This window comes from Candoia aspera, chromosome 15, assembly GCF_035149785.1.
Source record: "Candoia aspera isolate rCanAsp1 chromosome 15, rCanAsp1.hap2, whole genome shotgun sequence".
NCBI classification, from domain to species: domain Eukaryota; kingdom Metazoa; phylum Chordata; class Lepidosauria; order Squamata; family Boidae; genus Candoia; species Candoia aspera.
The window spans coordinates 8,779,216-8,806,686 of record NC_086167.1 but is presented as its reverse complement, the minus strand read 5'-3'; the positions used below and the strand labels follow the sequence as shown (position 1 = coordinate 8,806,686).

At 44.6% G+C, this 27,471-nt stretch overlaps 1 protein-coding gene across 1 annotated transcript in view; it reads left to right on the top strand.

The window, feature by feature from the left end:
* KSR2 (kinase suppressor of ras 2) overlaps nucleotides 1–27,471 on the top strand; it is a 165,690-nt gene that overhangs the window by 60,185 nt on the left and 78,034 nt on the right. The window contains exon 5 of the mRNA XM_063315334.1: nucleotides 20,600–20,781. Within this exon, the coding sequence (XP_063171404.1) occupies nucleotides 20,600–20,781 (182 nt within the window). The remainder of the gene's footprint in view (nucleotides 1–20,599; nucleotides 20,782–27,471) is intronic.

Sequence of the window (27,471 nt, the reverse complement as noted above, 5' to 3'; positions counted from 1 at the left end):
CAGTGTTGGGCCTTTGTTTTCCGGTAACACTGGCAAGATTTGAGGAAAGCTTTTTTCCTCTGTCTATAACGGCAGGCATACATAGGTAGTGTCACTGCATACCTGAGCCAAGGAACAGTAATGGGGGGACGAATTGGCTAGGAGACCTGTAGAGAGCCTGCAGAGGTGAAAATGAATGAAACCTTGAAAATATGCAGCTCTATGGAAATGGAGCAGAGGAGGATTTCTTTCCAGTGGAACACACCTGTTCACAGGTCCTGTCATGAGTGAGGATGGCCAGCAGGGGGCTCCCATCCAGACTGTTAAGCGCATGCGCAGCACTGAGGAATTGGGCAGCCATTCCAAGAGGCACAGATCGGGCCCGCCTTAACCTTTGGGGTTTACCTGTCTGGGTTTTTCCCACGCTTCTTCAGTTTGTTAGGATTTTCCTGTTATGTAGCAGCAATAAAACACCAGAGACCTGTTCCTTGTCTCAGCGTGGCTCCTGGCTGTTAGGACATCAATCCTAACGAACTCCTACTCCCATCGAAAGAGGGAGGAACAAGAAATTAAGGAGAGACATTTGGAAATGTCTTCAGAAAACCAAGAAATGCTGCTCGCCATCCTTACTCATGACAGGTCCTTCACAAACATAAAAACCTTGTATAGGCTGCTTGCCTTGTTCTACGACGAATTCGCCCTGTTTCCACGGGTTAACATGATTGTAAGCTACCTCTCTGCATTTCTGGCAACTAGACATTAAGTGAATTTAAAAAATGGGCATTCTGCGTTTCATACCTGCGGAATCCTCTTAGGTGTTAGTGGCATATATACTTGGTCTATTGATTCTCCTTGAGGGTTCCCATAGTAATCAAGCATCAAGTCCCTATAACTTTAGTGACGGTTCGACTTCTCTTGTTTTCTGCACAAGACGGATTTTTCATTTCTTCTCCTGTAAGTTATCTCTAGGGTCGGAAGCGGTGTCGCAATTTCACTAGATGTCTGTGTATGTGAGGGGAAGTTTTAGATCTTCTCTGTCTGTCACCGTTGTCTTCTCTGTAATTAAACATTTCAGGTGAGCCGAAGTGCGGCTCTGGGAGAACAAGCTGGGTGGAAGGTAATCAAGCATGTCCAGCTGCTAATTGTAGAAGGGGGCCTTTGAGGCCTCCCCCCCCCCCATTATTTCAATTGTCTAGACCTAGGAATCCAGTGGGACTCCTGCCACTTCAGGTTGGACTACCTTGATTTACAATTAGCGTGGCACAAGCCTGCCATAAACACGGTTGCAAGGGGAGCATTCCCCATAGGCTGTGTAGTTTATTAACTTAGATTAATCAAGGGAAGAGAGAACAAACATTGAAGAGCTTCCGCGCTCTTCAGTGTTCAAGTCAGGGCTCCTTGCCATTGTACTGAGAGGAAGGAAGCTTGGAAAGGACTCAGAAGTTGCTCAGTGGAAGGATGAAGGTTAATTTATTCTAATAGGTCTTAATGATTTTCAGGAGGCAGCCACTGAATCTTGCCTTCTAATCCCATTAGTGTTTCAGGATAATGATTAGCACATTAAAAAGGGGAGTGTGTTTTTTTTTCTCCCCAGTGGAATCAGATGCAGGAGCTGTCATTTAACCTGCTTAGAGCTGTTCACCCTGTTCTTAAGTGCAGAGAACAATGGCTTTTAGGCAGGCTTAGGTTTAAGCCCCACTTTAAGTTTTTGTTGCCTGCCTGTATGTGAAACCCTAAATCGTGGATTGTGGTTGGAAGGGAACCAGGACTCAAACAGAGACCCAAGAGACAAAGCTGGACCTTGGAACCAAAGATTCCACCACACTCACCCAGCACTTAATAACTTTTTAATCCAAGAGATCATAATGGTTTACACAGGCTCACAAGTCCAGTACAGACCCCACAGCTATTTCATTATCCAGAATAAATTGTAAGTTGCCAAGGAGCGAAAAAGTTTGCCAGATACCCAGCTGATGGTTTCTAGTGCAGAGTGTCCTGTTCGATCTGTCCTGATTGGTAGAATGCAGTGTGTGCCTGCACATGTACTAAATGGTCTTGTCTGTTTCTCCATCTGATGCTTTGATCGATGGAAATGTTGATGATTTCATTATGCTGTCACAAATCAAAGGCCTTTCGTTTACTTTTAAATGGCCCAGTGCTGGTTCTCTTGAGCAATGCATGCCAGAACCGTCCAATTAGTATTTCCGTTTCTGCTTTGATGCTGATTGGTTATCAGTAACTAAGTGCCCATGAAATGCTTAAAAAGACCCGAGGAAGTCATAAGGCACTTTTTTATTACCAGTGCTTCCTCTCAGTCTGTTTTCCAGATTACTGTTCTGTTGATGATTATGGACTGGGGAATTCTGAAGGACCAGGGAATCTTTTGGTGGGGGTAACTAATGTTCCAAGCCTTGACCTTATGAGCAACAGCTGGAATACAGTCAATGCAATTTATTGCTGTAACACCAGTCCATTTGGTTCAGATTTCCAGAGCCTCAGCTAAGCAATTTGCAGATGTCTCATCAACCTCTTTCAGATGTTTGTTTTCCAACTTTGGTTAGTCCAAACAAGCCAGGGACTAATGGTAGTTCAGGAACCCGGTCTGTATGAACTAAATAGATATGTTCCCCACATTTCAACCATAATGCGAAATTCTGTTTAGTCTGAAGTGGGCAATGGATACTTCTGTTCTGCTTTTCTATTGTATGAAAGAGCAAGAATGTGCAAAGCTGGGGTCCCCTAAACCATCCTTGTGCATGGTTTAGTACAAGGCTGCAAAATTTACACCCCAAAAAACCTTGGGGAATGTCCCCCAGAATCCTTCCAGAGGTTACAATTTTTAATGTGGCAGGGTAAATTATTAAGCATCTGGAGAATAAGATATTAACTGGTTTTTGTTTATTTTTCTTTACTCAATTTAGTCAAATTCAATTTTGTCCCAATCCCATTAATTTTTCTCTGATTATACCCATGGTTTGGACTGTGCATAACTTTTGACATACTCCTCAAAGGCCAGATATGGCTTTTAGCTCAGAAGAGGTTGTGGACCCCTGATTTAGTGTTAAATCCAAATTGGACTATTGAGATATGGAAAGCTATGAAATGCAAAACAAAAGCCAGTATGAATGAAAATCCAAGCATGACATCCTGAGGTGTTAAACTCTGGAAATCTGAACCAAATGGACTGGTGTTACAGCAATAAACTGATTTTTATTGATTTTTCATTTTTTTAATGGGAACACCCTACATTTAGTTTCCTTGCTTACTGGACCACTCATAACTCTGACATTTTGAAGAAAAGCATAGCTGAAAGTTGCTCTGCAAAGAATGATGTCCTCTTCCCTTGATCTTCTTGGGTGTGTGTCAAATTCAAATTAATTCCATCTGCCACAATTCACCTCTTGCAGATATGGCAATGAATTGGGGCTGGGAGCAGATATGAGCCACAGTGTGCATCACTGTGACTGGGGTCACATAATATGCTAAGCCAAGATTGGAAGAGGCTTAGCTAGGGTGCAATTTGTGTCTTACTCAACTTCTGTGACTCTCAGATTGCTCCAGGGGAAACAGGATCAAAATTTGGCCCCAATTTGATTTTTTTAGAGGTTGGGGTTTTAAAGATCAAAATTTGTGACTTAGGCCTTGAAGGAGCTTAAGGCAAGGCATCTACTGTATTTTGTCCCTCGAAACTCTTGACCTCTTCCATTTTTGGAATCATCCCCTGCAAATCCTGGCACGTTCTTTGAGCTGATGGATGTTGTGACCCCTCCAGTAAACCAAGCACCTGGATGGGCAGCTGAGGAGCTGCCTGAAGCTCCCTACCAATGTTGAAATCTCCAGAATCTCCTCATCTCAAATGTTCACATTTCACCCTTAAAATTTGGCAGTACAATTACAGGCCCTTTCTTAAATGAAAATATAGAAAACAGGTATGTAAACCCTTCCCAGTGCTTAATGCACTTCATTTTTTCTCTTTAAGGAAATTAAAATGAAGTACCCCTTCTCAAAAAATGAAAAACATTGAGCCTGCCTTCTTTGGTGACATTGACTGTGATGCCTCCTATGGACTTTGGAAGTAGAAAGAAAGGCATTACCCGGTCATAATCCATGGTTTACCAACCCTAATTGGCTGGGCTCCCAGAATGTTTTAAGGCAGCTCTAAAGACCACCACCTTATGACTTTGTACAATGTGTGAGTCCTAGCATTATGTTGAAAATCACATCCCAGCTTTCTCTGGAGTAATCAGTCAATGGGAGGGAGTTTTGAACAAACTCTGCTTTCTTCCCAGACCTCTGGAGGCTGAGGAAAATCTGATAGTGTAGCCTTTTCCATTCCATAGGTGGATGCAATTAAAGTTAATTACTGTAGAGGAGTTTCTAAGAAAAAGACAAAAAAAGCCACTGCTTAGGGAGAGGTGCATCTATTAGGTCCCCCAACGAGGCCATACCTTCTTTTCCCACTTTAAAAAGTCAAGGCATGATTCTGAATTTAGATGAGAATTTATATCTCCATGGTGACCCCAGTAGAGATCTTCTTGGGCTGCCCACTAGCTTGCTCAGAGCACTGCAGGCAGCAAGGCCTTGGTGGAGGCGTCTGAAGCGCAGCTCCGCATGGAGGTTACAGGTGGGAGAAGGGGTGGGGGGAGTTGGTTGTTGTTTCAAATGTTCAGTTTCTTTTGGCAAAACTGGGGTGGGGGTGAGGACGCTGCTCTGACTCCAGGCCCTTTCAGACTGGGAAATGAGGCCTTCACCCTGGCTAGGTTCACCCAACACACAAACCCAAAGTTACCAAATGACATTGTGTTTTAGCATGATGTGTGTCCTAACAACCAGGAAACACACTGAGACAAGGAACTGGTCTCTAATATTTATTGCTAGTACTTAACAGGAATCCTAACAAACTGAAGAAGCGTGGGAAAACCCAGACATATCACCCCCAAGGGTTAAGGCGGTCCCGATCTGGGTCTCTTTGAATGGCTGAACAATTCATCAGTGCTACGCATGCGCTTGACAGTCTGGATGGGAGCCCCCTGCTCGCCATCCTTACTCATGACAATGTGTGATGCCAGCCATTGAGATAACTTCCTGGGTGGTTTGGTTACAACCTGTTAGTTGACTCCCACAGGAGTGGAACCTATGTAAGTGACTATACCACTTCAAATTCCTGATGGGGAAGACTTACATCGTTAAATAGAAATGCCGTACATATAGGCAGTCCTCACTTACTGACCATAATTGGGACCAGCAACTCTTTCAGTAAGCAGCGCAGTCGTTAAGTCAAATGTCATGTGACTGTGCCGACTTACAATGTCAGTTCTGGCTGCAGTTGTTAAGCAAATCAGTGCAGGTTGTTAAGTGTGACACCATGTGACCACAACCTACAACTTCCTGCTGGCTTCCCCATTGACTTTGCCTGTTGGAAGCTGGCAGTGAAGGTTGCAAATGGTGATCAGGTGACTGCGGGATGCTGTGACTGTCATAAATGCATGCCGGTTGCCAAGCGCCTGAATTGCAATCATGTGACAGCGGGGATGCTGTGACGGCTGCAACTTTGAGGACTGGTCATAAGCCTCCTTTTTCAGTGCTGTTGTAATTTTGAAGGTCGGCTGTTCGAATCCGCATGACGGGGTGAGCTCCCATTGCTAGTCCCAGCTCCTACCAACCAAGCAGTTCGAAAACATGCAAATGTGAGTAGATTAATAGCTACCGCTTCGGCGGGCAGGTAATGGCGTTCCGTGTAGTCATGATGGCCACATGACCACGGAGGAAGTGTCTACGGACAAATGCCGGCTCTTCGGCTTTGAAATGGAGATGAGCATCGCCCCCTAGAGTCAGACACAACTGGACTTAATGTCAAGGGAAACCTTTACCTTTACCTTTAAGCAAGAACAACCTGTATAGAAAATGAGTATATGGGGATATGGAAGTTAGATTAGATTCCTTTAAGTGAGGGAAGAGGATCAGATGGTCTGAACAGGAGCTTGCCCCTAAATCACGGAGGTCCTTGGCAAAAGCCCAGATCCATATATGAAGTGTAGTAACATGTTTTGCATGTCATCCAAGAATATAGGAAGTCCGTTTTTATAATATTGAACAACTGGCCCACCTCTAGTCTTCCTCCGAAGTTTTGGATTTGAAGGAAGTCTTGCCCATCACCTGTCCTTTAGCTACTTTGAAGAGGAGATCATCTGGGATCTCCCACATGTGAACTATATGCTTTATCCTTGAGCTATTTGGCCCTTTTTCCAAGGGAGAAACATTTTGCTCTAAGCTGGTTAATCCTAGATGTCAGAATTCCACCAGTCATCAGACCCAACAGCTTGTTTGCATGGTCATGCGGCTTGGTTCCAGTTGGGTGATTCTCATTATTGCACAGCTGTCCTTTAAAAAAACTGGTATGGTCCTTCCCTGGCTGTTTGCAGGTTGTAGAGTCTGAGGCTGATCGTCCAGCGTTTTTCTTGACCTGTTTAAATTGCATGTTGCGTTTCTTGCACTTTTTATTTCGGAGCAAATCCTGCTCTTCCTCCCAAGGAACTCAGGAATCATTTCTAATGAAATAGAGAGATGAGTTGGTTTCTGTCGGGTTGCCTTCAGCCCTCTTAGCTCCTGTTTTTGGAAGATGCTACTGTGATGAGGACAAGTCCTATCATTCGATAGAATTGAGTTGCGCTTGAGAGAATTGTGCTTTGCACTTTGTCAGGTAACCTGCTGGGTTAAAATGTGGTAGAGCAATATTTCTCAACCTCGGCAACTTTAAGATGTGTGGACGTCAACTCCCAATTCTGGGAGTTGACGTCCACGCATCTTAAAGTTGCCGAGGTTGAGAAACACTGTGGTAGAGAATATCATCCATCACCAGTGCTGGCAATACATTCAACTGCCAAGCTACTTAGCCTCTGTATACAGAATAGGGATGGGGCATATCATGCCCTAACAGGTTGGCAAATTCAGGAAAGAAGAACAACTTGGATTGCTGAAACGATTTTTATTGCCAGTAGGGTAATGCAACCGAATCTTAATCTGCAAAAGCAGTTCTTCAGAACAACTTACACCTAACATAAATAGGATAGAGTTACTCTGAGTCTCTTTTTCACGTGCCCCCATTTCTTCCCTTGCGTGTTGGCGACAACCATGCCCATGATTTTGGTAAAACTGGGCAAAGCTACAGAGCTGGCATGTCGCATTCCGTTAAGGGTACCCTAGTTCATTCCCTTTCCATTTCTGGCATCTCACAGACCCAATATTTGGTCTCATTCCATCTACGTTTGGTGTAGTTTTTCCTAAAACTTAGTGTCCACGTGCTACACCTCTTCTGTCTTTGAACATGCTTTGCAAAAGGAAGAGGGGAGGAACAAGTTTGGTTGAGTTTGTTAATATTCCCTTCAAAGAATTCCTGGTTTTATCTAACCTGCCACTGCATTAAGAAGTTACACTTTGTGCTACAGAAAAGGGAATAATAGATCAGTGATTTTTCCACCTTGAAATTTAGCTGTGGTGGTGGGGAGCTGGGATAAGCAAAGGCATCAGTAATGAACCAGCAGGCCTTTGATATGAAGCCCCTCTTTTTCTCAAGCAACACAAAGCGATTTCTTCACTTCCAGTTTTATCCCTCAAAAGAACGAGAAGAGCATGGTGCTGGATGCTTTCCTTCATCCCAAACTCATTGGCTCTTGAACTGGGGATTGCTCCTCTTCAGAGGGTGAAGCGATTTATACAAATCTCTTGCTGGCTGGTTATTAGGAAAAAGACCATCTTCCCACTTGCTTTCCTGGCCCCCAAAGTCTATCATCCAACGGGTTCGTTTTTTAAATCTCAAGCTCCTTCCACCTTGACCATGAGGACATTTTCAAGTTCTTTTCAAGAAAAAAAAAAAGGAACTAAGCAGCAGTCTCATCTTCCTTTCTATAAACAGTGTGATTCACAGCTGTCATTTCCTTCATGAACAGATCACAGAAAGGAAGCTTGAATACAGTTCAGAATACAACAAGGCTGGCAACCTGCACCCCAAAATCTCATTTTGTGCATGAAATCCTAGGCATTTTTTCCTTTGGGAGGGTGCCCTTGGCCAGAAGAGATTGCTGACACCCGATCTACCAAATATGGCAGGGAAATGGGGAAGATTCTCCATTTTGGGATTAATTTAGACCCTTCCAAAGTCACCCCACCCAAGAATCCAGAAGCTTCCTTAATTTATATTACATGAGAATTGTTTTCACACTTTGCTGCCTTCTCTTCTTCCTCCTCCTCCTCCCTTTAGGTCAGATTTTTCTTTTTTGAATCCACAGTACACTGGAAAGAAGCACGCCACTGAATTAAACATACTGCAAACCAGTCAAGCTTGCTGACAAAATTCCTTTCCCCTGCCATCTATTAAATCACATATTTTTTTTATTATTTTTCCCACTGTATAAAATTAATTTGGGAACAACCTGCCCAAAGGGCAGATGCATTTTGGTACATTGCTCCAATCTTTTATTAAACAAAGAGACTCAGGTGAACACACCTTTGGGTGTAATCAGCAGTCAAGCAGGGGCAAAGGAAAATGCAGCATCAGTCCAAGGCTTCAACTGGTTGTTTGAATGTGCATTTGGGATCTGGTGGCTAACTGACCAGGAGTTATCAAGTTATGCCTTTAATTTCTTTCCTTACCTTTGGACAAAATGATGAAAAGCTGGCTTGGAGCTTCCAGCCATCTTCCCTATATGTTGGGATTTTCTTTATTTATTTTGGAGCATTTGGTGAAGTCACAGTCCCTGTTGACATGCTCCTTAACACATGTGGTCAAACCCCATGGTCAAAAGTGGTTTGCCTTAACTAGACAATGGGTTAAGCCAACCAGCATCTAGATTTGTCGATGCTTTTGAGAAGCTCATATTATAAGGGCCCCAAAACATAAAAAGTGCTCCACTTCCCAAGAAGCACTTTAGAGCAATAATAAATAATTAAAAAAAAAAAAATCTCAAGCAGGCAGGAGTGAACGACTTCTATAACATTGTCAGGAAACTGCATGGTTGGGATGACTGGGAATTAAACTCTGAGGACGCCTCTGTCTCCCTCCCCCCACTCCCTCCCTCCCCCCCCATACACCTGGCTTTTCTTAGCCAAAAAGGCTAGATCATCACCATCATCAATCATCATCATCATCATCATCTAAAAATAAAACATTAATTGTCAGAGCAGGCAAAACTGGACTCAGTGGACAAGAGAATTCAACTGTTACAAATAGAGTGGCTAAATTTTTATTGGCTGCTACCTCAGTTGGAAGGAAAATACTGGCTTTACCCTGATACTGTTGATATTTTGTTATCAGTTCTTTTTTACTCTCTCTTTTTATCTTTTCTTTTTAGGCTTTTCTTTTATTTCTATTTGTATTATTTGTGCTATTGTTGTATTTTATTTCCTATTCACTGGTTTTTGACTTGCTAGTCACTGACTGTATTTGCTGCTAAATAAAATGTTTATAAATGATAGAATAAGACATTACTAAGGTGGAAAGAGCTAGCAGTCTTTTGACCTACGAACTACTTTTCCTGGCTTTGTTAAGGTGTGGTTTGTTGAACCATAATTTGTTGAAGAAGCTATAATTGGCTGGGTTCATGCAAATTTTAAGCTAGAACATTATGGTTTGTTGCAATCCAGTCAATAAGGAACATTAATGCATCATGCTACCCCGTTTAATACTATGAGAAGCCTTTTCCTCTGGTGGTGGTGTTAATTTAGAATGTAAACGTTATATAATTCCCTGCAAAGAGTTTAAAGTAGGGGAGAATGGGTTGGGGAGACCTTTGGACCATCTTTACCCAAATTTCTTTGTCTTTCTCCCCAGACCCATTTTTGTTGGAAAGAAAGCTCAGACTGACTTAGTTACTAGCATGGCACTGTGTCTTCTTGGCAACAAGGGATTAAGTTTTTGATTTTCTTACTTGGGTATCTGCCAGTCTGTGAAATGGATCCAAAGGCTGTTCAACTCAGGAGGCATATATGTGAGAAAGCAGCATCTCTGCTCACCGCTAACGGCCTTGTTGTAAAGCAGCTGGTTTCTAAGCAAACTGGGATGTCTTAAGAGTAGATTAAACATAAAAGGGGGAAGAGGGGTGGAAGGCAGCTGTCCACAGAAGACTTTAGAGCAGTGTTTCTCAACCTTGGCAACTTCAAGATGTGTGGACTTCAACTCCCAGAATCCCAGAAAATGGGATGCTTTTGAATCAGTGTGACCAATCAATGGAGTTTAATGTAATGTACAATCTCCCTTTCTTCCAGACTGAGTGGATGATCTGACTCCAACTGACTTGATTCAGCTTGGAAACCTGAAACAGCTCCCCAGATTGAATCTATAATATGGTACTAACAAAAAGGGAGTTGGCTTTTACGTAGCAGCCTATAGCTTTCCTATGGTGTCTCAGGGGAAAAGGAGGCTCTGTCTTTGTTCTGCTGGACATCTCCTCTGCCTGGATGAAAATTGCCTGCAAACAGTTTTTCCTTGCCTGAGGCTATCTGGCTAGAAGGCTGGAAGCTTGCTGATCCTTTTACCCTTTCTGTAAGACTTACCTGTTTGCTGTCCAGGAGTTTCTAGCAGGCACCGCAATCAAGGACATTAATACATTCATGAGGTCTAGAATTTTAAAGCAGAGCTAGTATCTTGCAGTAAGAGGGTCCTCATCTGCCAAGCTGACTGAGCTGGAAATGCTGTTGTGCCGGAGAGCTGCAGCAACTTTCCCCGAAACAGGCCAGTCAAACGGGGAGTCGGCCATACCGCTTAACATGCTGAGAGAATGGGCCCATGACAGCAGGGGCTAGATGATCATTCACACAGGCTTTGAGATTAAAGCAGGGAGGCTGTGAAATGCCAGAGATCAATGGCCTCTCTTGTCTCAGATGATGAGCGCGTGTCAAGCCACGTTCCGAAAGGCTCTGCTTGAAAAATGACAATAGGGACTGATTGATGGGGAGCAGGTATGTTAGAAGGGCACAGGCCAGAGTGTTTCCTGCTACTTCTTGGAATGGAAGTGATGAGATGCATGGCAAAAGGGATTGCTTAGCTTCCCTCTGCAGCCTCTGCCATCCTCCAGATTTCTTCTTTGGAGATGTATCTTCGAAAGAAGAGGCGGTATCATCTGGACCACAGTTCCCATCCTCAGCTTAATTCAATATAATGGGTTAGGCTCCATGTACACAGTCTACTTCTCTCCTTTATGCCTACACTTCCTTTGTTTCTTGGTTAAACAAATAAATTCCCCAAACACTTTGCTTTCCTGCTGTTTTCCCTCACTCACCAGTGGTCTTATGATTCCAGGCTCCTTGGATTCTAGTTGAAAGATCTCCTGAACAGGTTGGCCAGCCACCACCCAAAGATGCATTTTCCTCCTTAATGACGAATTGCACTTCTGCAAAATAACCTCCTCTCCCTGAAATATGCAACATTATTGGGAAAAAAACAATCTTGTTTGCACCAATATTACAACCAGATCACCTGAAAACCAGGAGTTCGTTTGCGGTCACCTGCAACTCCATAAATGTACTGTATGTTTGTATAGCTCTGTGATATCTGGATGGCCCCATGCTGGAGAACGCTGGTCTATTCTGAAGTGACCTCTCTAATGCCAGGGTATATTTCAATCAAAAATATAGGAAATGCCAAGGATAGAACTGGGATCTTTGACTTATAAACCATGCACTATGTTAGATATAAATTCTTCCCTTGGGCTAAAGGGACTATGAATCAGTTAGAACCAGTTTACAAGCCAGTGTATCTTAGAATAGACAGGGATACATGAGCTTGTCAGCAATTTTTGCACTCTTAGTGTTCCATCAGGTGCCTGGTGCACTCATCTATATCTGTGAAAGAATGTCTCGGGAAGGAGAAAGACAGCAGGGGAGGCAAAATGGTAACCTCTTTAGAGAAAGTGGGAAGCATGGGAAAGAAACTCAAAGTAACCCAGCCTTGATTTTGTTTGATGTAAGATAGGGCAGAGAGAAACCCTTGGCACATTTTCAAGGTTCTATTATCCTACCCTACTATAATCGAGCACGCTTAGAATCCCTGCTGTTTCTTTTTCTCGACCTTGCCTGCCTAAAGGGCTGACAGCGTTACATGTTGTAGAGCCGTGTTTTTCCAACTTGGCAACTTTAAGCTGTGTGTCCACACAGCTTAAAGTTGCCAAGTTGGAAAAACCTGTTGTAGAGAGAAAGGAAGATGACCTTGACTGTTTGGGTGCTTGATAGGAGACAAGTGCTAAGTCTCCTAAGCCAATCAACAGATGTGTTAATCAACTCAAATCAGGTCCAGCATCAAGGCAACAGGACATGCCTATTTAGAGGGCCATTCCTGCTGGTGCTGGTTAAAACGGTGGGATCAGATTTGTGTGGAAGCATACTGTGTGTGGCCGGACCAGAGCAGGATGTGCAAAATCATGTACTAGAGTCAGTGCACTTATATTTCAAGTTAGAACACATCTCTTTGACAGCCTTTGCAAACTGAGATTTGCAGCCCTGAGTCAAAGTACATGCTGAATACATCAGTTGAAGCTGAATGTTGTTTTCTCTGGATGTTAAATCCATCATGGGCTAACATCCATCTTTTGGATTCCCCCAGCATCTTTCTTCCCTGTGAAAAAGGCTTCAGGTTTTCTCTTCTTCTTCGTATACCCACCTTCAGAAACTCTTGAGAATGAGGAGAAAAGGTTTTGGAACTTTATGGTTGCAAGGTTTTTTTTCCATTACGTTTCACTCCAGCACTTTTCCCACTTCTTGGTGGGGCTTGGGTGGGGGGAGGAAATGCCACGAGAAGGCTTCTCCTGCTGTGTCCTCCATTACTGTACTGAACTTGTGAGACCGTGATCCTGCTCTTGAGCATCCTAGCATTCTCTCTCCCTCTTGCACCCAGACTCGCCAGCCTTTTGCTGGTTTTCTTTGGCATTACAGACAGATGAATGATGTCAGACTCAAATCATCGTTCATTCCCCTCTCCTCCTCCTCTAAATTTATTTTCCAGTGGAAGGAGGGGGGTCAGCAAAAACCTCTGTTGAGAATCACTCATCCTTCCTAATAATGAGAGCTGTCACCAGCACTGCTTGCTAGGAAATGATTTTCTTGGTAAATATTTCTCCTGTAACTGATTTATAGACTTTGGGGGGGTGGGGGTGGGGAGGGAGACAGACAGCCTCCAAATTTCATTGGCTAATAACAGACCTTCAGAAAGTGGGGCTTTGTACCAGTTCAGGTTGAGCAGAATGGGGGTGGTGGTGGGGGTTTGCATTAGTTAGCTTGGATTCTTAACTCCTTTGCTGCTGCTGTTGAACTAAAGCCGGCAGGTTCTCCGCCGGGCCTGGCTGCTCTGCAGAAGCAGGCTGAAAGAGCCTCTGTGTTCTGAGCATTGCCCTTGGAGTGCCTTCGTGACTGGCAGCTTTCAGCCATCCCCTTAACTTCCCAAAAGGTCTGGAGCATTGCTGCCTCTGGGCCCTGTGGACAAGAAGCATGGCTGTGCAGAAACCTTGGCAGCAGTGGTGCTAATGGGCCTCTGAGATGTCAAGTCACCCAGCAGAAGAACTTTTGGCTTGGAATGCGGGAGCTGGTTTTGAGCCACCTGGATTACAGTTAGAAGATCACAATGCAGGGGACAGCAGGATCTGCCCCCCAAGGGCAGAGAAAGTGAGCCAAAAGGACACCCAGCAAAGGGGTGAAAAGTGTGGGTAATTAATATGGGAGAGAGAGAAAAGAAAGAAAAAAGAGGAAAGAAAATCAAATGCAGGACCCAAACAGTTTGCCCCATGTTTCCACAGAGATGGCCTAGGCAAAAGGAGAGGTCTTCAGGGAACACCTGAAGATGAAACAGTAGGTGCATTCTGAACTTCAGGAGAGATGCTTTCACAGCACCAGCTTTCACAGGATTCCTTAAATTAGCCAAGGGGTCACAGGTTGCCTGTTCCTTGCAACTGCATTCAGGACTGCAAACATTTGCCCTGCTTTTTGGAGCTCCAATCTTGACCACTTAATCCATATTTTTCCCCATCCTGATACTGATGTAAGAATTACTAAGTTACTTCTAGAGAGGAAGGGAACTCAGAAGAGACTCCTGGCAAAACACCTCTTGTCACAGCTTGGCAGGAACAAATCAGAGGATTTACTGAGTTGCTGGATACAGTGAATGTGTACAATCCCCCTCCCTCTCCCCCTCCCCCTCCTCCTCACCCCAAACTGAATGACAGCTGGGGAGCCTGCAAGAAAACAATTCAAGACTTCCAAGCATTGTTTTTACAAAGGAAATTGGTTGAAACAGGGAGAATTACTGCATAAAGAATACTGTAGGCTATTTGCTTGCATGCCAACTGAAGGATGCTCTGCAAGCTTTATCTCCAACATTCTAGTTTGCTTGAAACCCTCCTTGAGACTATTTGAATATATAGAAAGCAGCCTAATATGTTGCCCACCATACAGTAATGGCTGAATCTGCACATTACTGTAAATCATGATGTGTTTTCTTTGGCCTTGGCTTACTGTAGTTTGTGAACCCCACTGTGGTTCAGCATGGTTCACAGGTTCACATTATGTGTGAACCAGACTATCATGACTTGTTCAGCAAACCACAGTTTAATACACTGTATGAGTCCAATCACTGTATTTTGTACACCATGATCAATGACTTAATGTTATGTGTGAACCTGGCAGCTTTTATTTTATTTTTTAAAAGAAGGCTTTGATGAAAACAAACCACACAGGGTGTGGTGTGTGAACATATATCTGTAGAAATTGGCTGACCTTGACTGTTCTTGAAAGAGAGACATGGCCTTGGACCTACTTAGAACTTGGCTAGGAATCCCAGAACAGTAAGCTAGACTGCGTAGTCAGAAAAATGTCCTGGCAGAAGATGGATGGTAAACCTCTTCTGTATTGTTGCCAAGAAAACACACCAGTGCATTTGCATAGTCACCAGCTCAAGGTTAGTAGCCCACCATTATTTATTGACGTTTTAGGGGCAAAACTCCTCCTGGTTCTGTTTTTAACTAGAGGTGCCTGGGATTGGATATGAGGTCTTTTATATGCAGATCCCCTGTTGAGTCTTTACAGGGAAGAGTATCCAGGCAGTCACTCCCCATTTCCTGCCTGGTGCTACCATGCCAAGACAGGCCCATGTTATGCTGACCTGAACACAAGGCAGCCCTCGCACGATAACGCAAGGGCCCATATGCCGGCTGGCAGGGGCCATCAAAAGACCACGGTCTCTAGAGCCCAGTCACTGCACGATCACACTGGTTTCTCTTCAGATTGTATACATCTTTCACCTTCCACACTTTGATTGGCTTGTCCTTTTGGCTGAGGGGGGCCATTGGTTACAGCGGGCCCCCTGCCCTGTGAAAGCAAATGTCATATTTTCCTGTGCTGGGAAACAATTAGCATGTAAGAAGGAGGCTGGGTAATTGTTTTTCTGTCTCTCCTTTCTTCTTTCCTTCCTGGACCCTTGCCCCATCCTTTGCAAGATGCATTGTTCAGTGAGGTCTGGAGATGGTCCAGTGCAATCATTTCCTACTAGGGCTTCTCCAGATGCCCACAGAGCTGAAGGGCATGTGTTGAAAACAGGCACACAAGAAGGATGTCTGTTGCCAATCAGGAGAAAGGAATGCTAGGTTTTTTTCAGGCTCTGTTACTTTCTTTGGTATGACCTCTTAGGGACACACCTCTGTTTGGAAAGCAAACAGGACTGGATCCTCAGGCAAGATTCTGGAAGGTGCAGTTTGTAAAAAGCCACGTTTTTTTAAAAAATGTACTGTATATAATGGTTTGTTCATATGGTTTGTTCACCGGTTGCAGCATATCCAAAATGAGTCCCGTGACCACTTAAAAATGAGCACGATGGGTCTGGATTGATGCATCATGCTCAGCTTTGCTTTGCTTGACCATGGTTTATTGAATACCCTGCAGCTGGCAGGGTTTGTGCAACATGCTAGTTTATGAACTGTAGACTACAAAGAGTACTAGATGGGTCTGCAGAACTCCCCGAGCCAAGACGGAAGCATGTTGTGCTAAGCAGTACATGAACCCAGGCTTATTGTGGCACATGTTTTGCAGATGCATGATGTACTTATGGGCAGCTGAGAGCAAGCAGTGAGGGCAATTTCTGCCTATGTGAATGTCAGTTGCACCAAGGGGCAGAGTGCAGGTAGCTTTTAATGACCAGACCCTCCTGAGATGCAGGCTTGGCTCATACAACGTCCAACTCATTGTCCTTGCTTGGATCAGTGTGAGAATCGCACAAAGTGGTTGGTAACCATAGTTCGTGACTTAGTGCAATAGGTGCTCAGTCAGTTGTGCCTTATTCAGCAAATGGTAGCTTGGGATGCTATGAGAATCCAGTCACAGGTTAGTCCCCTTTTTCAGAGTGCAGTGTCCAGGTCTTGTTGCACATCTACACTCATCCTTTTGACTCAGGACGGCATGTTTGTGTCTACTACTGCTGCAGCTTGAACCTGAGCCTTCCCATTCCTGCCACACACCTTTGCAGGGCATCCAGTGTATACACCTATCTGCCATTTCAAGGCCTTCTCAGTTATCCACCTTCTACCTCCTCCCATGGGCTTTCTGTCTTTAAAAACCATTCCAGTGCTGCTTCTGTGTTGGCTGCGTTTGTTCACAGTGTTGGGGAAAAGTCAGATTTATCAAATAAGTCTCAGTTGACTGAGTTCCTGCAAGATGCCAGAGTATAAACCATGGTGGACCAGCCACCAAGCACAAAGGGTGCACAAAGCCACAAACAAGCAGATTACATTGTGGCTAAAGGTGTGAATCCAGACCTTTTTAGTGTTGTTTTCTGTACATTAATTAGTGTCTGCAGAACTTGTTCATGTGTCAGTGCTTAGCTATGTGGCCTTGGCAAGATGTTCAGCTTTTACTATTCCTTGCAATACTTTGCTTTTTCCCAGAATACACATGCTGTCATAGCCTTTGACTGATAATTGATTTTCCAGTGGTAGAAGTCCTATTTCCCAATTCATCTCAAGAGATCTGGGATCACTTTCTCTCTTGGACTCTCCCATGCTCTCCTCTTGATGAATAGGATCCTGAATTTCCAGAAAATAGAATTTTTCATAGGGATCGTGCAATATCATACCTTAGAGTACAATCACTAATACAACCAGCTTCTCTCAAATTCTACCATCATTCGTAGCTTGGTAGAAAAGTAATATCTGGATTCCATTTTTCGTTCAGTCTTTGGCAATTCTGCACTGGGAACACTGGATTTTGTTACTCATGTGTTTGATCTGTTTGTTTAATCCTCCCACTTCACACTACATCTCCAGATCAATAAAAAGAAACCTTCAGATGTACAGTATAAAAAGCACAAAAAGGCAGAGTAGGAAAACAGGACGAGGCTCTGGTTCCCAACATTGCAATGATTTTAGTCTCTCTTGCCACAGCCTGGCAGAAAGACTGTCAGATGACGAAGTCTGGCGATGGGGGCTGAGCCGGCTTTTTCAGCTGTTAGGAGAATGAAACAGGATGAATAGATTGAAGCGATAAGGGTGCCTTCCATTCCCATATGGATTTGGATTTGGGAATCTGGTAGTTGAAAACTGCGAGGGCTGGGCTTCGACCGAAGTGAAGCTGGGTTTGTCAGTTTTGTTATCACTTTATTAGTCACCTAATGGATGTTCTTGGTTTGTTCTTTAAATTGTGTGGACTTCAACTCCTAGAATTCCCCAGCCAGCATGTTGGCTGGGGAATTCTGGGAGCTGAAGTCCACCCAGCTTGAAGTTGCCGAGTTTGAGAAACACTGCTCTAGGATATCCAGTATCTGCACATTCAGTGCATTTTGGAAGGATTCAAACTAAAGGCCCAGGAAGCAGCGGGCTATTGAGCAACCTTTACTCTTAGAAATCCCATTTCAGTGAAGCATTTGATTGTACGTTCCATCTCATCAGGCTTCCAGCTTCACACTCCTCCGGTTGAGGACATTAACAAGGTTTTGGCATCAAAGTCACGCAGCTCAGCTGAACAGCCTGGTTGTGAAAGAGAACTTTCAGGAACTGTCAGGAAGGAGCAAAATGGCGTGGAGACAGAGACAAATCGAGGCAGTGATTCTTAAAACATCTGTCACTTGGCTAGAAGGCGGAGGACACGGCATTGTTCCAGTCTTGCCATAAATCAGGATTCATTGACCAGACAAGATAAATTGGCACACCTTCATGGAGAAATAGCCATGTGGAAATGGTTGCTTTCTGCATCTCCATGGGCCAAGCTTTGATTTTCACCACAAGGGGGCAGAATGCCCCGAGTTTGGGGAGAGATTTACTTTGTTCCTTGTGAACACTTCTTTCCTCCTTGAGGGTAGAGCAGAAAAGCAGAAAAGCAATCAGACTTCAGGTATTCTCCTTTGCAAATGCTGGCGTCCAGCAGAGGAAGGCTGCAAGATGAAATAGTATCATGGAATACCTCTGCCCCATGTCCAAGTCAGGCAACTTTGCCCTCTTCCAAGATACTCCATTCCGTAGATACCCACTGAGCTGATGGACCAAATGGGGACAGGAATTATTTATATCACTCACTGGCCTCTAACTTGGTGTAATTTGCATGTCAGGACTGCACTCAACCCGTATTTTTTATTTATTTATTTTATTTATATTTCAACTTTCTGTCACCGCCCATCTCCCCCAAAGGGAGTACTACAGTATAGCATAGTATACTACTAAAGTACTATAGTACCCAGTTTCTTATCTGTGCATGTCTTCCGACTGTTTAACGTGGCACTTTCAGCAGGCATGCATAGTATTACATGGCAGACTGAATGTACACTACCCTTGTGTTAATTTAAGAATATCTGCACCGGGAAGACATTGCTCTTCCGATTGCTGAATTGCACACATTCCAGGACTGGTTGTTTTAATGTGCTAATTTTTACATTTCTGTTAAACAGTAAATGACAGTGTACAGTTTTCACCCAGTTTAACCAACCACATCTATATTTCAAAATCAACTGTCTCCCTGTCTGAGTTCTCTTTTTGCGGCAGACAACACAAGTTAGGGTTTGTGCTCCGTTGCCAAACTGTGACCTTCTCTTTCAGCTTTTTGGTTTGGTAAAGGATCACCATGTCAAAAACCAAATAGAATCTAGTCTGGCAATTTAGCTGTTAACTGCCCCTTGGCAGCTCAGAGGCTGACTGTATTAATATCTGAATCATTTAGGGCAGCGGTTCCCAACTTTTTGGGCACCAGGGACCGGTTTTGTGGAAGACAATTTTTCCACAGACCGGGGGTGGAGGGAGGGATGGTTTTGGGATGATTCAAGCACTTCCTCTTTTTCCCGACCTTTTATTCTTTTTTCTTTGCACCGTTCAGAGATAGCAGCCAATGGGCTTCCTTCTCTGACAGGAGGCGGAGCTCAGGCGGTGACGCGAGCGATGGGGAGCGGCTGTAAACACTCAGGTTGTAAATCCACTTGCTCACCCACTGCTCACCTCCTGCTGTGCAGCCCGGTTCCTAACAGGCCACGGACCGGTACCGGTCCACGGCCTGGGGATTGGGGACCCCTGATTTAGGGCAAGCAAGCAACAGGAGAGGAGGACTGTTGCATTCATTACTAATGTGAATTACTCTACTTAATCAGGACTGGTGTCTTTAGTAAAAATGACTCCCTGATTAGCTTATAGTGCCATAGAAACAAGGTAGTCCCTAGGTTCAGGCTTACTACATATGTATATAAAACGGTTTTAAAAAAAAGGGATAAGGAGCTGAGACTGCCCCTGTGGACAAGGGGCTGTTGAAACTACAGCTCATGTCCTGCGACACTGTGCCTTCTATAAGGACTCAAGGACCCACCTTATAACTCTTGACCTGGTAAAACACCCAGGAAATCCTGATCTTTTTTATGTACAGTTGTTATCAGATCAGTATGATTCAGTCTCCTTGAATGTAGCTACATTTTTTATACTGCCTATAAAATTAGGCAGGCTTTGATGATCCACTGACAAACCTACCCCCAATTATAATATTTTATCTTGTTTTGTTTTTCCTTTATTTTTATTTTTATTTTCAATGTGTTTTGGTTGGCAATTCCGGTCTGTGACCATAATAAAAATACTTTAAAAAAAATTATTAAAAGGGATTGGGAGGGGGGTTAAGGAAAACAAGAACCTGGGTAAGAATCGGGCACCAGTTTTTCCATGTTATACAGCCTCTCTGAGATCCAGCTATGATGAAAACCAGATTTTTCAGCAGATCTCCAAAAATTATCCTGGTGATCCCCTGATCCTTACAGCACCTATCAGATAGCCAGAAGGTTTTATGGCATGGGATCTCAGCCCCCTTGGGCCTGGCTGGAAGGTTCCCATTTCGGGTCACCTCAAGTAAGACTTGTCAAAGCAGCAGTTAAGCACCTATTATGGGACGTGGTCATCAGTTGCGTCTTTGCCATCTTCTTTCTCTCACAGGATAATTAGAAGCACCCAGCAGCTGGTCATGACCAGAAATGGATTGCCAGGCTGGCACATCCTTGGACCGCCCAAAGGGACTGCTTTTCTTTTTTTCTAGGTTGCGGCCTCTGCTTGCCCATTTATGCTAAATCCAGAAGGCCGTGCATCGTCTTCCATGTTCGTCCTTTCTCATGGCTCATTTCCTTTTCCTCTCCTCCCAGAGCAAAGAAGAAGGATAAGCCCCTCAACCTCAAGATTCACAACAGCGTGGGGAGCTGTGAGAACATCCCTGCCCAGCGCTCTCCTCTCCTGTCTGAACGATCCTTGCGGTCCTTTTTCGTGGGGCACCCACCCTTCCTCCCTTCCACTCCTCCTGTCCACACGGATGGCACCTTCTCCACATGTAAGTCAGACCCAGCAGGCAGCTCTGGTGGAAGGAGAAGAGGGGAGGCACATGCACATGCACGCATGCAGGCACACGGAAGTTGAGTATGGGGTCTTCCAATCCAGTTTTGACTGTAGGACTGTTTAAAATTTTTATTTGCCATACAAGGCCCAATGAAAACAAAGTTTCTAGGTTTCAAAACCCCAGCATTTACAATACAGGTAGTCCTCAACTTACAACCATTCGTTTAGTGGTTTGAAGTTACGACGATGCTGGGAAAAGTGACTTACGACTGGTCCTCGCACTGACGACCATCACAGCATCCCTGCAGTCATGTGATCAAAATTTGGGCACTTGTATTGACAATGGTTGCAGTGTCCTGGGGTCATGTGATCGTCATTTGCAACCTTCCCAGCCAGTTTTCAACAAGCAGAGTCAACGGGGGAAGCTGGATTCATTTAATGACCTCATGATTCACTTAACAACTGCAGTGACTTGCTTAACAACTGTGGCAAAAAAGGTCGTAAAATTGGGTGTGACTCACCACCTTGCTTAACGACAGAAGTTTGGGTCCCAGTTGTGGTCATAAGTTGAGGACTACTTGTACTTGACATTTGGTTTATAGAATATCCTCAAAGCTACTTATTTATATAAAAGATTTATAGGGAAAGCCTCCAAAGAGATCTGTGATTACTACTAAACGCACACCCTGCTCTTTCGCATTTTATTGTTCACTCTTTAGGTCTGGAAACTTATTTTTATGGAAGGCGCTGTGAGTTAATTTTCTTTACTGATGCTGCTGAAATTCAAAATACAAACACTGACTCTGTCCAATCAGCTCTTTATTACTGCCATAAGGCCAGCAATCAGGCATGAAATATAACAACTGAAAAGGAAAATAGGTCTATGCATATATACCTGAAGCTAAAGAGATGAATACAAGTGTACAGTCACAAGGAGACAGGAGGTATAGATAGAGGCAACCTGGGAGGAGCTATCTGAATAGTGGTTGGACAGGAGAAAGCAGGCATCCAAGTCCTGCTTCTCTGCCAGGGAGTTTCTTTAGGATAGATCTCCCTGTAAAACAGGGTTTCTCAAGCAGGGTTCCGTTCCATGGAACCCCAGGGTTCCGTGAGAGGTCGCTAGGGGTTCCCTGGGAGATCACAATTTATTTAAAAAAATATTTCAAATTCCGGCAACTTGACATCAAAGAGGTAAGTTTCATCCTTTATTTTCAGTTTAAGAGCATCTATCCAGGCCTACCCATGAAACGAATATAATAATTTTGTGACTTCTGGCCTGTATTTGAGCCTGAATGAGCAGGGGCTCCCCGAGGCCTGAAAAATATTTTAAAGGTTCCTCCAGGGTCAAAAGGTTGAGAAGGGCTGCCATAAAGAGAGGCAAAAAGAAGGGTATGACTCAAGCACTTCGCTGGCCGCAACGGCATATATGATCGTGCTGTCTGCTTTCCAAGAAAGACGGACCCCAAACAATGGAAAGGCAGAGATTCTTATACATTTTGGGGTCAAGAGGAAGGAAATCTGAGGGGTCTGATTCATGGGCAAGTTTCTTTGTCTCTTTTTTAATAAGAATTTTATTAAGAAATGGCAGAGGGATATGGGGGAAAGAGTTTGCTACAGGAGAGGCGGGGGGGGGGGAGCAGGAAGAGAGGCAGGGGGAAGCGGAGTGCGGGGGGGAGAGCCTGCAGCTTTATTTCATTATTTTTCCATCACTGGGGTCTTTTGTGAACCCCAGCAGGATCTTTAGAGTTTGGCCCTTTCCGTGCATTACAAGCCGTCATTCCAACCAACTTTATTGCACCTTGAGAAAAGGGTATGCATTGCTAGCAAAGCACGAGAACTGTAGAAAGATCCGTTTGGCCCGGAGGGGCTACGGTAACATGTCGGCTGCCAGGATCTGCTCTAGGTTTAAGGGTGCTCGTGGTAAAATAGCCCCCCCCCTAACCTCTCCCTAAGCTTTGGACTTACCCAGTAATGGTTCTGGGCGGCCCTTTTAAAATTCCCATCGTGCTCCACGGAGCCTGACATTGCATTACTAGGGGTCATTGTGGGAAATTATGGTGAGATCGTGTTGCGTTGGGGATCTGGAGGAACTGCCTGCCAGAAAGCCTTAAGCCTTGCCTGCAAAGTCTGCAAAGCCAACAGCAGTGCTAGTCATCCTGGGTTAATTAATATGACAGACAAGGAGATGCTCTGGAGCAGGCTTTGACAGCGCTGCCTTGCTTTTGCTCCCGGTGTGTCAGCCCCACGCTTCTCCTTGACAACCTGGCACAGAGGAAAACACCGGTGCAGCAGAAGCTGCCTAACAGGACAGGACATCCAGATGGAAGGGGTCAGGACATCGTTGCTGCTGCCTGCCTGCCACCAGGGCCCAAGGTCTTCCTTCTGGTGGTGCTGGGGACATCAGCTACGATACAGCAGGGCCTGGATTGCCAAGCCAAGTTTCACGTTGGTGCCTGGGGCACTGGCATGATTCTTGAGTTGAATGGCAGTGGCAAGGAAGTATCTCTTGGGGTCCTTCGGGCAGCTTTGCCATCTGTTACCTGATGGCATCTTTCCAGAAGCTGCCGGGCAACACCACTGTTTTCTTGCCCTGTTTACAAGGTCTGTAGTGAGAAGGCAGGGGCTGTATTTGCCTGGGTGAAAGATATTGCATTGGTCTATTGCCCCCCCCCACCCTGCCCATCCTCCACCTTGGCCTTTGCTAGTCTGCTGTTCCCATTTAATTGTTTCCTACCACAGAATACAGTTTGGTGTAGGGGTTAAGGCACTGGGCTAGAAACGGAGAGACGGTGAGTTCTAGTCCCGCCTGAAGCCAGCTGGGTGGCCTTGGGCCAGTCCCTCTTTCTCAGCCCTGGGAAGGAGGCAGTGGCAAACCACTTCTGAAAATCTTGCCAAGAAAACTGCAGGGACTTGTCCAGGCAATCCCCAGGAATCAAGACTGACTTGAAGACATCAAAAAAAGGATCCAGATTGGTGTAGTGGTTTAAGGTGCCAGGCTAGAAACCGGGAGACCGTGAGTTCTAGTCCTGCCTTGGGCATGAAGTCATCTGGGTGACCTTGGGCCAGTCCCTCTCTCTCAGCCCTAGGAAAAAGAAGGCCAGGGCAAACCAATTCCAAAATCTTGTCAAGAAAACTGCAGGGACTTGTCCAGGCAGTCGCCAGGAGTCAAGACTGACTTGAAGAGACAAATATATACCACAGAATTTATTTCATTATTAGTTTTTGGTTGCATGTTCTTTATTTTAATGGGGTTGGTGAGGATTCTCCCCTGAAGATGATTGCTTTATACTTTGGGCTCACAATCACACACACACATAGACACACACACATCGTCGCAATGTTTAGTCCATATGTTAGGTTTGCAAGAGTTTTAATAATAAATTAATTAAGGGCTATAGGGATGATGGAGACATTTATTTTGTCTGACTTTTTAAACAAAGTCCATGAGCAGCTTCCACACCAGTGCATGAATTTACTTGCCGAAATCTTCACTTTTTTAGAACTTCATGATATATACATGTTGAATTAGGAAAGTCATCCATATGCATTTTTCTACAGATCCTTTTTGGGCCAAAATTGTTAAACAATAGGACACGGGCTAAAACAAATGTATATTTGTTTCCCAGAAAATGGTTCTGATTTCTCTATGCCTGTCTTTCATCCAGAAGGAGCGGGGGCTGGGGGTGGGAAAACCCCTCAGAGCTACTAACAAGGATTTAAGACGTTTTCTGGTAGCCAAAGGTCTGGAGCCATTGGCTTGGTTTGTCTTAGGGCGGTTGGTCCGGTTGGCCAAAAAAAAAAAGGGAAAGGGAACAAATTGAGATGCAAACAGGAGAGGCATCAAAGAGATGGAATTTGACCATATTAAAGGCATTGCCTGGTTGTTCTGTATGAATTGCTTGATTGTTGTGCCACACAGGCAGTCTGAGAAGTACTTGCTCTGCATCTGTAATCTGTAAATCTGTAAAAGGGCAGACCTTGAGGTTTTCCAATGTCTTTTGATTCATCAGCTTGTACCTTGAAAGATAATCACCAAAGGAGAGAGAAAGAGAGAGAGAGAGACCCCTCTAGGATCTGTTTAGAATCTCCTGTCAAACTGAGAAGCCCTCATGGTTTGGCTGGGATCTCCTTGGACATTTTTTTGCCTTAATTGGGTATCCGATGAATACCCGAATCATTGCTGTTCACTTAGGCCCGGAAGCATAGTTTTGTTGCTGGAAGGCCAAACGCACTGTGGGGTGTCTCTCTGTAGAATTAGAGGTTTGTCTGAAGAAGAAATTTGGAGGGGGTGGGCTGGTTTGGGTATCTCAGAGCAATATTTTAAGAGGTCACCTCGCCCTTCAGCTTAGCTGTACCTGAATCCGTCTTCATTCGCTGCCCCCTCCCCGGTCTGGAAAATCTATCAGTCTGCCCCTTAACCAAGGGGGAGGATTGTGTCACAGTTAGAGAGGAGCCAGCTCTTTGAAACGCTCTGTAATCATTGCAAGATGATTCCGTGATACACCCCAGGTGTCACCGCCCATCTGCTTTCATCTCCACGTGCCACCTGCTGGGCCCCACTTCACTTCTGAGGGCCGTGGGGGCCATCCAGGTCTTGGTTCTTGTTGTCACACCTGCCCATCAATGGGAGACAGCCGTGGCTCACCGACCTTGCCGTTGTATCTCTTGTCAAAGAGGAAGAGAGAAGGGTGAGACCCTCCATTGGTCATGCCTTCTGTCCCACTCCTTTCCCACACCGCTGTGTCTGTCAAAGAGCGCTTGTCAGCTCTGAGAGGAAAAACGGAATGGTTCTCCCCAGAGAGAATGTCACAGAGCTGGAGCTGGAGTTGGAGGGACGGGGGGTGGGGGGCGATGATCAAGGGGCTGCGCCCGTTTCCTATGGAGCTTTATCCAAAATAACAAGGAATAGGGGAGGGTCACAACCAAGGAGAATACAATTCAACCTAGTTCTGAGAATGTTTCTCCCCATCTCTTCCATCTCTAGAAGTTGAAGTTATTTCAGGGATGTCCGTTGGTGGGATTGTCACGATGGATCAAGAACAAAACAATCTGAAGTTTGGGGGCATCTTACAGACTCACCCAAGCTGAAAGGAAAGACTTCTTCCTACGACATGTAGATAAACCATCAACCTGGCTGCCACAGGGAGTTTTGAGTCCCGTGACTGCTTTAGAAAGAGGTTAAATATAGATGATGATGATGATGATGATGATGATGATGATGATGATGATGATGCTATCCATTCAGTCGTATCCAATTCTCGGCGATTCTATGGACCAGCTATCTCCACATTTTCCAATTTCATTACGACTGCTTTTAGTTGTTTTATGCTCTGGCTGGTGTTGGCTTTGATGGTGTCCAGCCAGCATGTTATTTGGCAGCCTCGTTTCCCTTTGCTGCTGACCATTCTGAGCATAACTGCCTTTTCCAGTGAGTTCGATCGCATGACATGGCCGAGTAATTTATCCAATAATTTATCGAAGCCCGGATAAATGGGGAGGGTCGCGGTAGGACCTGGTGACCTACCCTGTAAAAACCTTGCCGAGAAAGTTTTATGGATGGATATATATATATATACTGTATGTGTGTGTGTGTGTATGGGAAAAAAAACTATTGTAAGCCAAATGGTGATCTATTACCTCCACTACCAAAAGCTATGGATTTTCCAAGGTAATTTGAAAGGGACCTCAAGTGGGAGGACATGAATCATGCTCATGTTCCTGCTTGCATGTTTTTTTCCAAGGCTTTGATTGATCAACATGGGAAGGAAATTCTGGCCCAAAAAGTGCATTGGACTGATCCAGCAGGGCTCTTCTTGTGGTCTTAGATACGAGAACGGGTGTCCCCTGCAGCGACGTCTGTGGCCGGTTGCTGGACACCAACACTCAAAGCCCAACATTTAAACTTTTAAACAGAGAAGCAGCTTGATTCGGAGTTTTCTTTAACTTCCTGCTCTGCCCTGATTCAACTCAGGAAACCCCCAACAGCCGCTTAGTGATGCAGGACTTTTCCCTATGCTTCTGAATCTCATTAAACCAATGTCTTTTTTCTGGAGGGGGGCAATGGGAGGGAAGCTTCTTCCCTGATTTATGGCAAAAGGTTCACCATAAAACCAGACAGTTGTCCCTTATTACTAGATTCCTCTTTTAACATCAAGGAAATTGCTGCCGTTTTGTCTTCTTTGGCTTATAAAAGAAAATAGTAAATTAGCTGGCAAGGAACCTTCTGAAATTTATCGGAGCTCTGCCGCTGCAGCATTTCAATCCCCTCCACCCACCCACCCCACATGCCCCTGCAAACACTGGGGGTATTGTTAAGACCTCTGATCCTTCATCCATCATGCCTGTAATGGGAATAATTACCTGTGAACCACAGAGGGTTTCTCCCTGCTTTGTTTGGAGGTCACAATTCCTGATATACTTTAATAATAAGGTTTTTTTGGCGATGAGCACGTTATAGAAAATAATTAAGTGCCTCGGGTAGCCCCCCCCCCCTTTCCTTCTCTCTCTCTCTCTCTGTAAAATAGCGGGATTTAATTGAGGCCAACTAAAAGTTAGTGGAAATAAATTGTGGATGATAAAGCAGAGAGTTTAATTTAACTGCAGGTAAGGATCTGTAATTGCTTGTGTTCACAACGGACAAGAGGTGGGGAGAAAGCAGAGGATGGCTCGATTGTGTAATGTGATT